Raw genomic sequence first — 12,838 nt, forward strand, 5'->3', positions numbered from 1 at the left:
CCTCCACACTGTTGCAGAGCAGTGGTTCTTAGCCTCATACATCAGGTTTTTATGAGGTGCTCCCTCTAGTCTCCTCTCAGTGCTATTGTGATGATTCATAGATGTAGGGTTGGAAGGGACCTTGCAGATCTTCTAGTCCGACCCCCTGCCCTGGGCAGGAGAGAAAACTGGGCTTAAATGACCCCAGCTAGGTAATTGTCAAGCCTCCTCTTAAAGACCCCCAGGGTAGGAGCCAGCACCACTTCCCTTAGAAGTTAGTTCCAGATCCTAGCCGCCCTGACTGTGAAGTAGCACCTCCTGATATCTAGCCTGAATCTACTCTAACAGCTTAGGGCCGTTATTCCTTGTTACTCTGGGAGGCACTCGGAGGAACAAGGCCTCTGTCATTCCCTGCTGGTCCCCCCTGGTAAGTTTATAGACAGCCACCAGGGCCCCTCTCAGCCTTCTCTTGTGAATGCTGAACAGGTTCAGGTCCTGTAGCTTCTCCTCGTAGGGTCTGCCCTGCTGTCCCCGGATCATGCGAGTGGCGCTCCTTTGGATCCTCTCGATGCTGGCCACATCCCTCCTGAAGTGTGGCGCCCAGAACTAGACACAGTACTCCAACTGCGGCCTGACCAGTGTCGCATAGAAGGGGAGGATCACCTCTTTGGCCCTGCTTGTGATGCATCGGTGGATGCATGACAAGGTGTGGTTAGCCTTCCTGACTGTCCTCGCATTGGTGGCCCATGTTCATCTTGGAATCGATAATGACTCCAAGATCTCTTTCTGACACTGTGCTTTCAAGAAGAGAGTTCCCCGGCTTATAGGTTGGCTGCTGGTTCTTACTGCCCAAGTGCAGCACCCTGTACTTGTCAGTATTGAATCCCATCCTATTCTCATTTGCCCACCCCTGTAACCTGTCCAGGTCCAGCTGCATCCTGTCCCTCCCTTCTAGCGTGCCCACCTCACCCTAAATCTTGGTGTCGTCCGCGAATTTAAACAGGCTGCTTTTTACCCCCTCGTCCAAATTGATAATAAAGACATTGAACAGTGCAGGCCCAAGGACCAAGCCCTGGGGGACTCCACTGCTCACATCCCTCCAGGTCGAATACGACCTGTCCGCCACCACTCTCTGAGTGCGGCTCCTCAGCCAATTTGCAATGCATCTGACTGTGTAGGCATCAATGCCACAGTCGCCTAGCTTTTTAATGAGAATGGGGTGGGAGACAATGTCAAAGGCCTTGCTGAAGTTCAGACAGACTACATCCACCGTGACACCTGCATCTATTGATTTTGTGACCTGATTGTAGAAGGCAATCAGGTTGGTCTGACAGGACCTGCCCCTAATGAACCCGTGCTGGTTACCCCTGAGCATCATCCCCCCTGCTGGCCCTTCCCAGATGTGCTCCTTGATGATTTTCTCAAAGAGCTTCCCCAGGATTGAAGTAAGACTAATGGGCCTATAGTTGCCTGGGTCCTCCCTCCTCCCTTTTTTGAAGATGGGGGACCACATTGGCCTTCTTCCAGTTGTCTGGCACCTGGCCAGAGCACCACGAGTGCTCCTAAAACTATGCTAGGGGCCCCGTGATAACCCCTGCCAATTCCCTCAGCACCCTTGGGTGGAGAGCATCTGGACCTGCTGATTTGAACATGTCCAGCCCCTCCAGAAGTTCCCGAACTCGGCCCTCCCTGACCCTAGGCCTGGCGGAACCTCCCCTGAGTCAGTCCCGAATCTCGGTGGGGGAGTCCCGGTCCCTGCACAAAAAAATGGAGGCAAAGAAATTGTTAAAAAGGTCTGCTTTTTCCTCTGGTGCGACCACTAGATTGCCTAGCGTATCCTTCAGGGGCCCCAGATTACCTGGTGCCTTCTTCATACTCCCTATGTATTTAAAAAAGGACTTTTTGTTGTCCTTGATCCTTGATGCAAGCCCTAGTTCTATATCTGCCTTAGCTTTCCTAACAGCCCCGAGCAATGGAGGTATACTCCTCTGTGGTGATAGCCCCTCCCTTCCACTGGGTGTACACCCTGAATGCCCCTGGTGAGCCAAGGGGGCTTTTTAGCACTCTTGCCCTCTTTGATTCTCATTGGGCTTGTCACCCCTTGGGCTCTGAGTATCATCTCCTTAAGGATCGACCACTCGTCTTGGGCACTCAGTTCCCCTCCTAAAAACTTGGGCTCATCTGGGATTTGAACCCAGGACTTCTTGCACCCAAAGCGAGACTCATACTCCTAGACCAGCAAGCCACCCTATAGATCTGTGATCTTCTGTGCTAGGGTACAGCACAATGTGGCTTCCATCGAACTGGTGACAACTGGGTGTATTCTGGAACTCTCTGCCCTTCAAGCGTTTGTCTAAATTCACATTGTACTTTACAAGACATGGCCATTTACTTCTCAGAGCTCTAAAATATGTCCTATAAAACATCCAACCCCTCCACTTAAAGCACAAGAATGCCAGTCAGGATGCAGTAGTAGTTATGAGGCAACGTAGAAAAGTGTTGTGTATAAAAGTTCTTTTTCCTCCTCATTTTGTTTCCTTAAAAGATGGACGACGGGAAAAGCATCCGGTATAAAGACCTGTATGCCTTGTTCGAGCAAATTCTGGAAAAGACCATGAGGCTTGAACAGAGGGACTGGAGTGAATCACCTGTCAAAGTCTGGGTCAATACCTTTAAAGTATTTCTGGATGAATATATGATAGAATACAAGCCTCTGGATTATGCTGCTGTGAAGGTAAATATAGCACCTGGACTGCCAGGTTTTCTTTCTCCTTACTGAGATGGGGACAGGCAGATTCATAAACTGCATCACTCTGGCATGATGCTGCAAACATGGCAAGAGCCTCCTTTTCTTTAACCACTCCGCCAGTGTAGGTTTGCCTCCTCTTGTTCAGTAAAGTCAGCATTTGTTTAGCTTTGGCACCCATTTCTGTGCCTGCTTAGGCTAACAGGTCACTGATGAGTTCTGGAACCTATCCAGTATCTCCAGTGCTCCCTCCTGCTAGATTATTCATTAATGCAATGCATCTTAGTAAGGATTTGAGCTGCACTGACAACATCCTGGCTGATGACAAGTACAGTTCACTCGGAATAATTCTGTCTCATTTTTATAATGGAAAAAGATGTCATTTCCAGAGATGTCAGAAGAAAGGTGAACAACCAGCTGTTGGAAGTGGGGATGTCCAGGACATGATGCAGCAAACATGCTAAAATGGAGGCTCATGAACGTTCAGAGCACAAGAAAATTAGCTCACTGATGCTTCTTCCCCTGAGTTTAAAAAAACTAGACTTCCCCATCACAGCAAAGCTGGGAGTTAGCTCCCAATAAAAATGGGCATTGTGCTTTTTCTCAACAGTTCTTCAGTTGGCAATGTGTAGAAAATGTTTCCAGGGACAAGTTTTTACCAATGTGAGTGGACTGGAGACTTGGGCACATTCTAGTGAATCTAAGATTCTTTTCATCTTCCAAGGATGGGAGAAGGCGAAGTAACATATCACAGAATTCACCAGAGGAGGCAGACAATCTTCTATACCTGTTGCTCTGGTCACTTGTGCCTTCATATTAAATATATTCTCTCCATTCTGCTTCTTTGTCCTGTCCCGGTGACCACCTGCCCAGCTGTTGCCCAAAGTTTAAGACAGTTTTACATTTTACTTAACTTCAGACTTAAGCGAAACTTTAAACCAAATGACGTATAGACAGATTTTAGTGAAGCTAAAGCGTTCAGTTGAATAAGAGCCCTTGGTTAAAATGGTAAAAGCAAGTGTATTAGGTTTTTAAGACATGGGGAAGTTTAGAACAGATTTGAGGTATCCTAGATGATTTAAAATAAAATGGGTAATAAGGTGATAAGTATAACAGGGGGAGAGGGGTCCTCTTCCTTTTTCTTTTTATTTCTCTTTTTTACTCTAGATGCAAATTTTCTTTTTTCTTCTTATTGATGGATACTGGACACATGTCCACTTAATGTGTTAGGTCAGATAGCAGAAGTAATGGAGGTAGAATCGTATGAAGAGGGTTATTGTTTTAGAAAGGTCTCCAACTTGCACCTCAGGGTACTCTTGGGTTCCACTTGTTATCTTATTCACTGCTTGAACCAAGCTGTCTAGCCAGCTGTAAACAGTTACACTGATGCATCACTGTGATTTGTTGTTCTCTGATTTTGTTATATACATATAAACATTTTAACTTAGCATTAAAATTTATCTAATAAAGATCTTCTCTCAGGGTCTTTCCCTCCTCATTTTAGCATTGCTGCTTTAAGTCTTGCAGGATTTGAAAATGAAAAGTTTCATCTAAGCCAATATGAGATGAACCCAGTAAGAGGGCAGAATATGAACACTCCTTTGACAGTAAAGGGAAGAAGAATTTAATTGATTACACAACCCATGGCTCAGCCATGGCTGCTGCTGTAAAGCTTCTTCAGAGAATGGAGCAGGGAAGAGGTGACTGTTCTGGCTACAGAACAGCAGGGCAACATACAGAGGGCTGCGGAGCAGTCAGAACCTGCAATATTCATGTCCTGGGCCCTCTGTATTGCCATTCACACATGCAGGCTTCCTGCTGCCTGCTCCTTCATCCTTGCAGGGCAAACAACTACTGGATCTAAAGCCAGGCTGGAAGTCGCAAGTTGTTGCTGTTGCAGGGAAAGCAACCATAGCCAACAACCTCTGCTGGCCAGGAACTCTTGGGTGCCTGTATGCATCACAGGGTGTAATCCTCATTAAATTAAATAGGTTTATAAAATTTAAACTTGTTTATTTTGGAGCATCGCATCAGTGTTTGCACGTACTAGGCTTTTGAATGAATTAAGCTTTGGAGTGTCACATAAGTGTTTGTATATACTAGGTTTTCAAATGAATTAAGTCCAGTCCCCAGCTGGCACTGAAGGAGAGCAGGACAGTCCCCGCTGTCCCCCAGCCAGGGCCGCCCACCTTGTACCCTGCCACAGCTGTGGGAGAAGGGGGCTTTCACATGGCACAAGGAAAAAAAAAAAAAGCAGTAGCAATTTGAAAGCAGCAGCGATTGGAACAGGTGAACTGCAAAAAAGTCACACCACCATCTGGTGGACAAAGAGGCTCATTACACATCCTTGAGTGCCTTTGTGTTTGCACACAATGAATCCATGGATGCGACACTTTCATTCATGGTGAGCCAAACTAAACTTCATCCGAGGAGTTTGTTTAATGCACCAGAGAGACTTTTAAAACATCCTGAAAACCCACTTGTGCAAACAGTCACGCCATTCCATCACAAGAAAGGGCATAAAATGTGTCGTGTACAAATGTCCCTTGAGTCAGTGCACGTATTGGCCATAGCTGTCTCTGCTGTCATGTTGTATTTGCCTGCTACCCACAATCTGAGTTTGCTGGGATGGTTTTTCAATTCTTGGGGCTCTCATGCAAAGCACAGTCTTTTGATAATGGGCAACTTATTCTCGCTGATTTTTGGAAATGGGATTGTGGCTCCTGCTTCTTACTCAATTTTTACCTATAATGCGTTTGCCTAGAAGACAAAGGTGCACAGGCAGAACTGGACAGATGTGCTAGGACTTGAAATGTCTGAGCGAGCTGCAGGACTGGACTGAGGTACAGTGATAGAGCTTATAGGGATGCTGAAGACTGGCATGACAGAGGCTTGATAGTGCAGTGTGGGAGTGCTGCTTCTGCCTGACTCCAGAGAGCCCTTCATTTTTATCAGCATGAATTACATTAAGTATCACTGGGCCTGAATGTGTCGTTCAGGGTAAAGAGAAGGAAGAGGAGAAATTCAAGAACTTAGCAGACTTTGAAGTGAAACTGTTAGTCTCTGCTTTAATGATAGCCTCTTAAATCTCTTTTTAGCCCTTACAGGTGCCAAAAACGGAGAGAAAAAAGAGAAGGAAAAAAGAAGCAGATGTGGTAAGTTGCAGTCTCTAAACTTTAGGGCTACACATTCAAATGAAAGCTGGATAGAAACCAGTTCTAGAGTTGTTACACATTTTCAAACACTAACTTTATAGCTGGTTGGCTCTTTTTATTGTGTGATAATTACTTTGCCCGTGTAGCAGGTCTAACTTTATTATGCGATTAATCAGTTAGTTGTATGATGATTACTTTGCGCAAGTGGCTAGTCTAAACTTATTGCGCGATTAACCCATTAATTGTGTAATATATGTAATGTAGCAGGGGCCAAAGTTTTAAAGAACTGAAGTCTGCACATTTGAATGACTGATAAAGGAACTGTGGTGAAGGCAGTCTCAGTGGGTAGATATGAGCACTGTACCTTAGTAAATGCAAATCCCAAAGGAAGAAGCCTGCTAGATATGCACTAGGCTAACTAAATGAACTAGTCTCACCTTTGTATCTGTCTCTCATTGTCTTTGAGTTTAGTTCAGTCTAATTCCAAGTTCCTTTGCTGGTAGCAGATAAAAAAAAACAATGTTTAAAGAAAAGCATGCACTTCTTTATGAAAATCTCTAGCTAAGAAGGTCTCTCATGAATTCATTCCTCCCCAGGAAGAGCCAGCAACTGTCAAAGTTTGATGTTTGACTGCTTCACTTGGGCTGTGGACAAAAAACATAACTTTTAAATTCTTTAAAAGCAGAAAGTGAGCTGCTGCTTAGGAGTACCCATCTATAGTTAGGCTTTAACTGTTATGTCTGCATGCTCCTGTAGCAGTACAGATGCACTAAAGCACTGTAACTTTAGCCCTGAATGAAACAAGGTAAAAGTTGCATTGGCTTGGCTACACATGGCGGGGCCCTGTCGATGTATAATTATATTATAATACTTGATTTCAGGATCCTTGGATATTGACATCAGTTGTTCAGTCTTCTGTACCCTCGATTTAAACCAGTTTGCTGTACCTCTGTCTGTTTCCCTTTTGTTTCTGAATCTTTTACCCTCCTTTTTTTTTTTTTGCAGGTAGAAGAACATAATGGTCACATCTTTAAGGCAACCCAGTACAGCATTCCCACTTACTGCGAGTACTGCTCCTCCTTGATCTGGATAATGGACAGAGCTTCTGTTTGTAAATGTGAGCACAGACTGTTCAGCCTTTCTTGGGTTTGCTTCCTGGGGATGCCTTCTGTGCTCCTAAGGATGCCCACTATTGTTTTGCTCTCCCTACCCACGCACTCTGCAGCCATCAGGACAGGAACCCTTTGGGACCCAACTAGGGGCTCCTGACAACCAGTGGTGGGTGGGGAGAAGAGAAAGGCCACTTGTCAGAACTATACCTGTCTCTCTCTCATGGCGCTGTAAGTCTATTGCCGAGTCTCGAACCCAGGCAAGATGATTTTATTTAGCCTTTTACAGAGACAGTAAGATGAGTGAGAAAAATATGAGAAGGAAATAAGATCCGAGCTATAGTCACCTGGTCTGATCCTGCCAAATTTCTAATGCCTGTTTGTGCCCAAGACGGATTCATTCAATTTAGAAGAATTACATTTGAGGTGATTGAGCCCAGGAAATGGTCCAATTTTAGGACAGATTGTGCTAATTTTCCTGGTGGCTCTTTGATCAGAAAGAAAGGGCTGAAATATCTAAATGCACAGCATATCTTCTGAACTGATCCACCAGACTTATAAATGTTCCCAGTCTTTCAGTTTTGGTGGGGGGGGTTTCAAATAAAAGTGTTGGTTTTCATTCATGAAGACTCTGTGCACTGGTAAGACCTGACATTAAAATTAGGGACAAAAATGTCAGTCAAAAGGTTGTAAAGCTCATACTGTCCAGTAACTCCTGACAAGCTAGTAAAGCCACTGTAGTCAGAGAAGTATTGGCTGTGGAGAGATTTGAAGGTGTGAAATACTCAGCATTGTTTTTCATTATTGCAGTATGTAAGTATGCTTGTCACAAGAAGTGCTGTCTTAAAACTACAACCAAGTGCTCCAAAAAGGTAAGACCAGCTCATTCCACCTGTTGGGCTAGATACCTTTACCTCCTTGATCTCAGTTTTAATTAGGGTGTTAAGGAGCAGGTGACCCTAGTGGAATACCAGGTTGCATGCTCATGTGCGTCTTAGCTGCAGAGATGAGCTCACTCCTTCAGGCAACTGCAGGGCTGTAATGTTTTCGTGCGGCACCTGCTGCACCAGTTGTCTGCTCCCTGAGCCATTAGTATTCTTGCCAGTAGTAGGAGCTTGCCTCATTTAACAGCATTTTAGGGGAATTCAAACTATAACTGTCACTCGAATTCGGCAGATCTGACTTTTGTAATGCACATTTTGGAATAGATTGTACCAGAAGCCTACCTAAGGCCATGGATATCTGCTGCTGTTATATTCCCCACCCTGTGATACTACTTTTTTGCCTTTGCATGTAAGATCTTTGTTAGCAAGTGAACCTTGATTCTTTTATCATACTTAATTTTCTTGCAGCCAGTGAAAATGTACAAAGGAGACTCTGTGTGTTAGCCTGGAGTGATGATACATTTTCTGGGTATAGCTAGATGTCTGTGCAAAAGGATCTAGATCCTTTTTTGTTAAATCTTGAATGGCTGTTCAAATACATTTGCTTTGAGAGAATTTTTCAGCTATGTTTCCCATCACACTGACAGCGTGTGTCCTGTGTCTCTACAATAATAACTCTGCCAGCCTATGCTGCACAGCCACAGGATGCTTCCCGCACCACCACCAGCAGCTGCCCAGAGCTCTCATGCACAGCCCAGGCCTCAGCAGTGGCTGCAGCAGCAGGGCACAAGGCTGCTGGCAGTGGGGGGGAAGTGCTATGTGGCTGCACACACAAGTAGTGCACCCTGGGGGTCACTGCACAGGAGCGGCTCCCAGCCAGGTCCAGCCTCTGGGCACAGGGGAAGGAACCAGGTGCGGACCTCTGTGCTGTCCCACCCTGCCCCACTCCGCTATCCCAGCTCGCTGTGCACAGGTATCTGAGCCCTGGCCCCAGCTCCACTTTTACCTGAATTCTTATCAACCAGCCGGGACACTGGAATGCCCTACGAAATCCAGGACTGTCCCATCCAAAACGGGACATATGGTCACCCTACTCCAAATACTAAAGATTAACTAGGCAAATTGGTTCCTGTTTCTTCTCTAGTGTTCTGAAAATGAACTTATACCAAGTAGCTGTTGTATTCTAGAAGGGTTTCTTTGGACTGAATGTTTTCATTTCTTGCTTGCTACCTTTCTGGCTGTAAACCACTCAGCTGCAGCCAAACCAGCATGCCTATACTGATGAGCCCATGGACTTAGGACAGCCCCATTGTTTTCCTAGTTGTACAGCTAGTACTTAGTTAAGGCATCAGTTGTCGTTAGTAAATATCATGATTAGGTGTCAGATACAAGGACACAAAATGCTTAAAAACCAGGTAAAGTAACTCAATTCTGCTTATAAAATCAGGAAGATGCATGCAACACTATAAGAGTGGTATCATATATCAGAAACACCATGTGCAAGCCTCAGCGCTCTTCCTGTGCCTTAAGTTAGATTTATTGGATGAATTCATTGAGACCCTCTGGAATTTGGGTTAAAAAGATGACCTGTCTTTGAATGGTGGTTTATCGGACCCAAGATACCCTGGAGTTGAGGAGCATTGCCTTGATGCTTTTTCCACCGAATTAAAACTCCACCTTCTTTCCTCATGTTAGTACGATCCAGAACTTTCCTCGCGACAATTTGGGGTTGAGCTGTCCCGGCTGACCAGCGAAGAGCGAGCGGTGCCAGTAGTGGTAGAGAAGCTCATCAACTACATTGAAATGCATGGGCTGTACACCGAAGGCATTTATCGGAAGTCTGGCTCCACCAATAAAATCAAGGAGCTCCGCCAAGGGCTTGACACAGGTAGAGTGCAAGAGGATCGGTGGGGGAACCAAGGGTACTCCTGATCCTGCAGCAGAAAGCTGTCTCTGAAACGGTTTCAGGCTGTTTCAAAGGGGACAGCATACATTCTGGCTTTTGTTAACCAAGGTTTAGACACAAAGGGCATTTATAGATGTCCTCTGGGAGGCAAGGGGGGAGGCACTTTAATTAGGGCAGCTCTGAGAGCCATGCTAATTAAAGTGCCCAGAGCATCATGTTGCATCAGTGTCTCCACACTGAAAAATGGCGGGGGGGGCACTTTAACTAAAGCTTGTCGCATGAGCTTGATTTAAAGCACCCCCACTGCCATTTTTCAGTGTGAGGATGCTGATACACGTGACTGTGGTCTGCTGGAGTGGTAATTTCCATGCTCCAGCAGACTCTATTCATTGTAATGACAGTGCGTCGGAGCAGCCTCCCTGTACGTGTATAGGAGCCCAAAGTACAAACCAGAAGCCAGGGCTTTCCTGGTGGCTACTGCATGATGTATGGTGTTGGATTAAAAATGTTTTCTTTTATGTCAGTATTTGCACTAGCATTGGTTATTGCACCAATATGAAAACATTGGCTTGTCCTATGTCTCAAAACTGATTATATGGGATTATTTTCTTTGAATTCTTTCCATTCCACCCACTCTCACTTCTTTTTGTGAATAGATATTGACAATGTGAATCTAGATGACTACAACATTCACGTCATTGCCAGCGTGTTCAAACAGTGGCTGAGAGATTTGCCTAATCCTCTCATGACCTTCGAACTCTATGAGGAATTCCTGCGAGCTATGGGTAAGGAATGTCTAGGCTAATCTAAAAGACTGGTATCAGAAAGTAGTGCATGGCCAGGCAAAATACAGCCGGCAGGCCAAATCTAGTCCACCAGGCACTTTCATCTGGGCCACGGCACCCACCAACTAATTGCACCCTACCCAGCCCTTCCTCCCACAAGGGTGGGCGTGAGGCACCCATGTATACATACACCCCCCGCCAACGTACTTTATCACACCTTGCTTCCACCCATGTGGGCAGAAGAGCCCGGCCCAGCCAGTGTGCAACTTCCGGGTGGGACTGCTGCAGCTGCAGCTGCCAAGGGACCTGCTCAGCTTCTTCAGTGTCCCGCTTGCTTTGGCATCCTCCTACTCCCCACCATACACCCCTCTTTCCCCCCTGCCCGCAACCACACCCCACCATACACCCCTCTCCTCCCCCCACAACCACACCCCCCAATATACAAAACTAAGACTTTATTTTTGAGTAATTTTGCAGTCACCTCTGTATACAGTACGCAAACACAAATCATGACAAAAATAGTTTTTGTAATAAAATTAAAGTATGTTATAGTCGGCATTTGCCTTTTAGTGTATGACTTGGTTTTTTTCTGGTTCTGAGATGGCAACCCCCCCTCCTGAAAGGAGTATTCCCAGGAGGGCGGAGGGCAGGGCAGAGAAAGGGTTGGACTTCCTGTGGCAAAGGTCATGCATTAGGGGCAGGACTTCCTATCTCAAGATCGCGATTGGGGGTGAGGCAACTCTCAAGGGGCAGGACTGCCCATGCAGCCCATGACAGCTCACCAAAACTTGTTAAGTGGGCCTCCAGTCCAAATAATCGCCCAGCCCTGGAGTAGCAGGAAGCATCAAACCCATTGGTAAATGCATCATAGTTGACTCGCCAAAGTGAATAAAAATGGTTTTATTTAAAATGCATCACTGCTGTAGTCATGACAAGCAGGAAGCAAACATATTTTGTGTCTTACACCTGGAAGTTTTTCATTAAAATTCTCTGAAGATTTCTCAGTTCAAGATCTATCTCCATCTATGATGGAGTAACCAGAAACCCAGTCTTTGTTCTGGATACTAAAAACAGTTTCTACGAAGCGTTGGTGTTGCAGTGCCACCTGCTACCCAGGACTGTTGTTCACTTCATAACTCTTTTGGAATCCATTTAGGAAAGAGACCTTCCGTATGCTCACGTTTTAGCTCGCTCATAGGGTACTTGTAGCAGAGGAGAGCGCAGCCAAGAAATGGAATCTGCCATGAGGTCTTTTTGTACAGCCAGGAAAGGGAGATGAGAGATATTATCCTTGTCTGTGTCCGCTGGCCTGTTGCTTGCTTCCCATGTACTGATCAGAGCAAACTCCTTCACAAGTGAAGATGGCAGGAGAAACTGCGGGGAAGTCGCTGTAACTGTGTGCTCTCTTTCCAGGCCTGCAGGAGAGGAAGGAAACCATCCGAGGTGTGTACTCTGTCATCGATCAGCTCTCTCGGACCCACCTCAACACCCTGGAACGCCTCGTCTTTCACCTTGTGAGGTAAGGGACTGTCGTGGTAGGTGATCAGTCCTCTAGGTGCTCTCCTACATTTCTCACCAAAGTAGCATCTTGCTCCCTGAGTAGTGCAGTGGGGTATTTAGTGGAACAGTAAAATATACTGCATGGGTAGGAGCATCCTGTCTTGGACTGATGCAGTCCTAGTACTTTTGGTAGGAAAAAAATGAGAGATGTTATAAGGGGACACTGTAAATTCTGAAATGGGTTTCAGTAGCTTAGCCCAAGAGCTCTCTTTAGCAAAGAGCCTTGTTGATTATAGCAACGGTGTTGCATACTTAACTACTACACTTCCCAGGTTAAATTAATGCGATCCTGTGTCTCCCCTGAGGCATGCTATAATCCTTCCCAGTGTGGCTGCACGTTGCATCTTTTAGCTTGACTATTGAGACCCCAGGGATCAAATGTGAAGTCTTTCTATGAGTAAGACTGCATCTGGCTTAGCCTCTGTCCATGGTATTGGAGGCTGTAAAGATTCCCACTACATCATGTCCACCTAAGATCGCTCCAGGTAGATGTTATGAGACTAACTGCTCTGTCCCTGAGGCATAGATGAGAACTAAGCAGCCGTTATTATAATAAGCATACCTGATCTCAGTTTCCTTTTGGAAATGCACAGCAAAAGATTTCCTAGAGAGCATCACTGAATGGTTTAAGGAGAGTTCAGTGTCTGTTGTATTTATCTTTGCCCCACTGAATGGTACAACATTCACATATTTTTAGCATTGCTTGTTAGTGTC

The 12,838-nt window shown here is 45.6% G+C and overlaps 1 protein-coding gene across 7 annotated transcripts in view; it reads left to right on the forward strand.

Moving 5' to 3' along the window:
* MYO9A (myosin IXA) overlaps nucleotides 1-12,838 on the forward strand; it is a 320,527-nt gene that overhangs the window by 292,130 nt on the left and 15,559 nt on the right. For all 7 annotated transcript variants that reach the window (XM_025214001.1, XM_014524020.2, XM_014524018.2 and 4 more), the window contains 7 exons: nucleotides 2,525-2,713; nucleotides 5,824-5,880; nucleotides 6,886-6,997; nucleotides 7,800-7,861; nucleotides 9,569-9,761; nucleotides 10,436-10,564; nucleotides 11,978-12,083. In XM_025214001.1, the coding sequence (XP_025069786.1) occupies nucleotides 2,525-2,713; nucleotides 5,824-5,880; nucleotides 6,886-6,997; nucleotides 7,800-7,861; nucleotides 9,569-9,761; nucleotides 10,436-10,564; nucleotides 11,978-12,083 (848 nt within the window). The remainder of the gene's footprint in view (nucleotides 1-2,524; nucleotides 2,714-5,823; nucleotides 5,881-6,885; nucleotides 6,998-7,799; nucleotides 7,862-9,568; nucleotides 9,762-10,435; nucleotides 10,565-11,977; nucleotides 12,084-12,838) is intronic.

Source organism: Alligator sinensis, unplaced genomic scaffold (assembly GCF_000455745.1).
Source record: "Alligator sinensis unplaced genomic scaffold, ASM45574v1 scaffold971_1, whole genome shotgun sequence".
NCBI lineage: Eukaryota > Metazoa > Chordata > Crocodylia > Alligatoridae > Alligator > Alligator sinensis.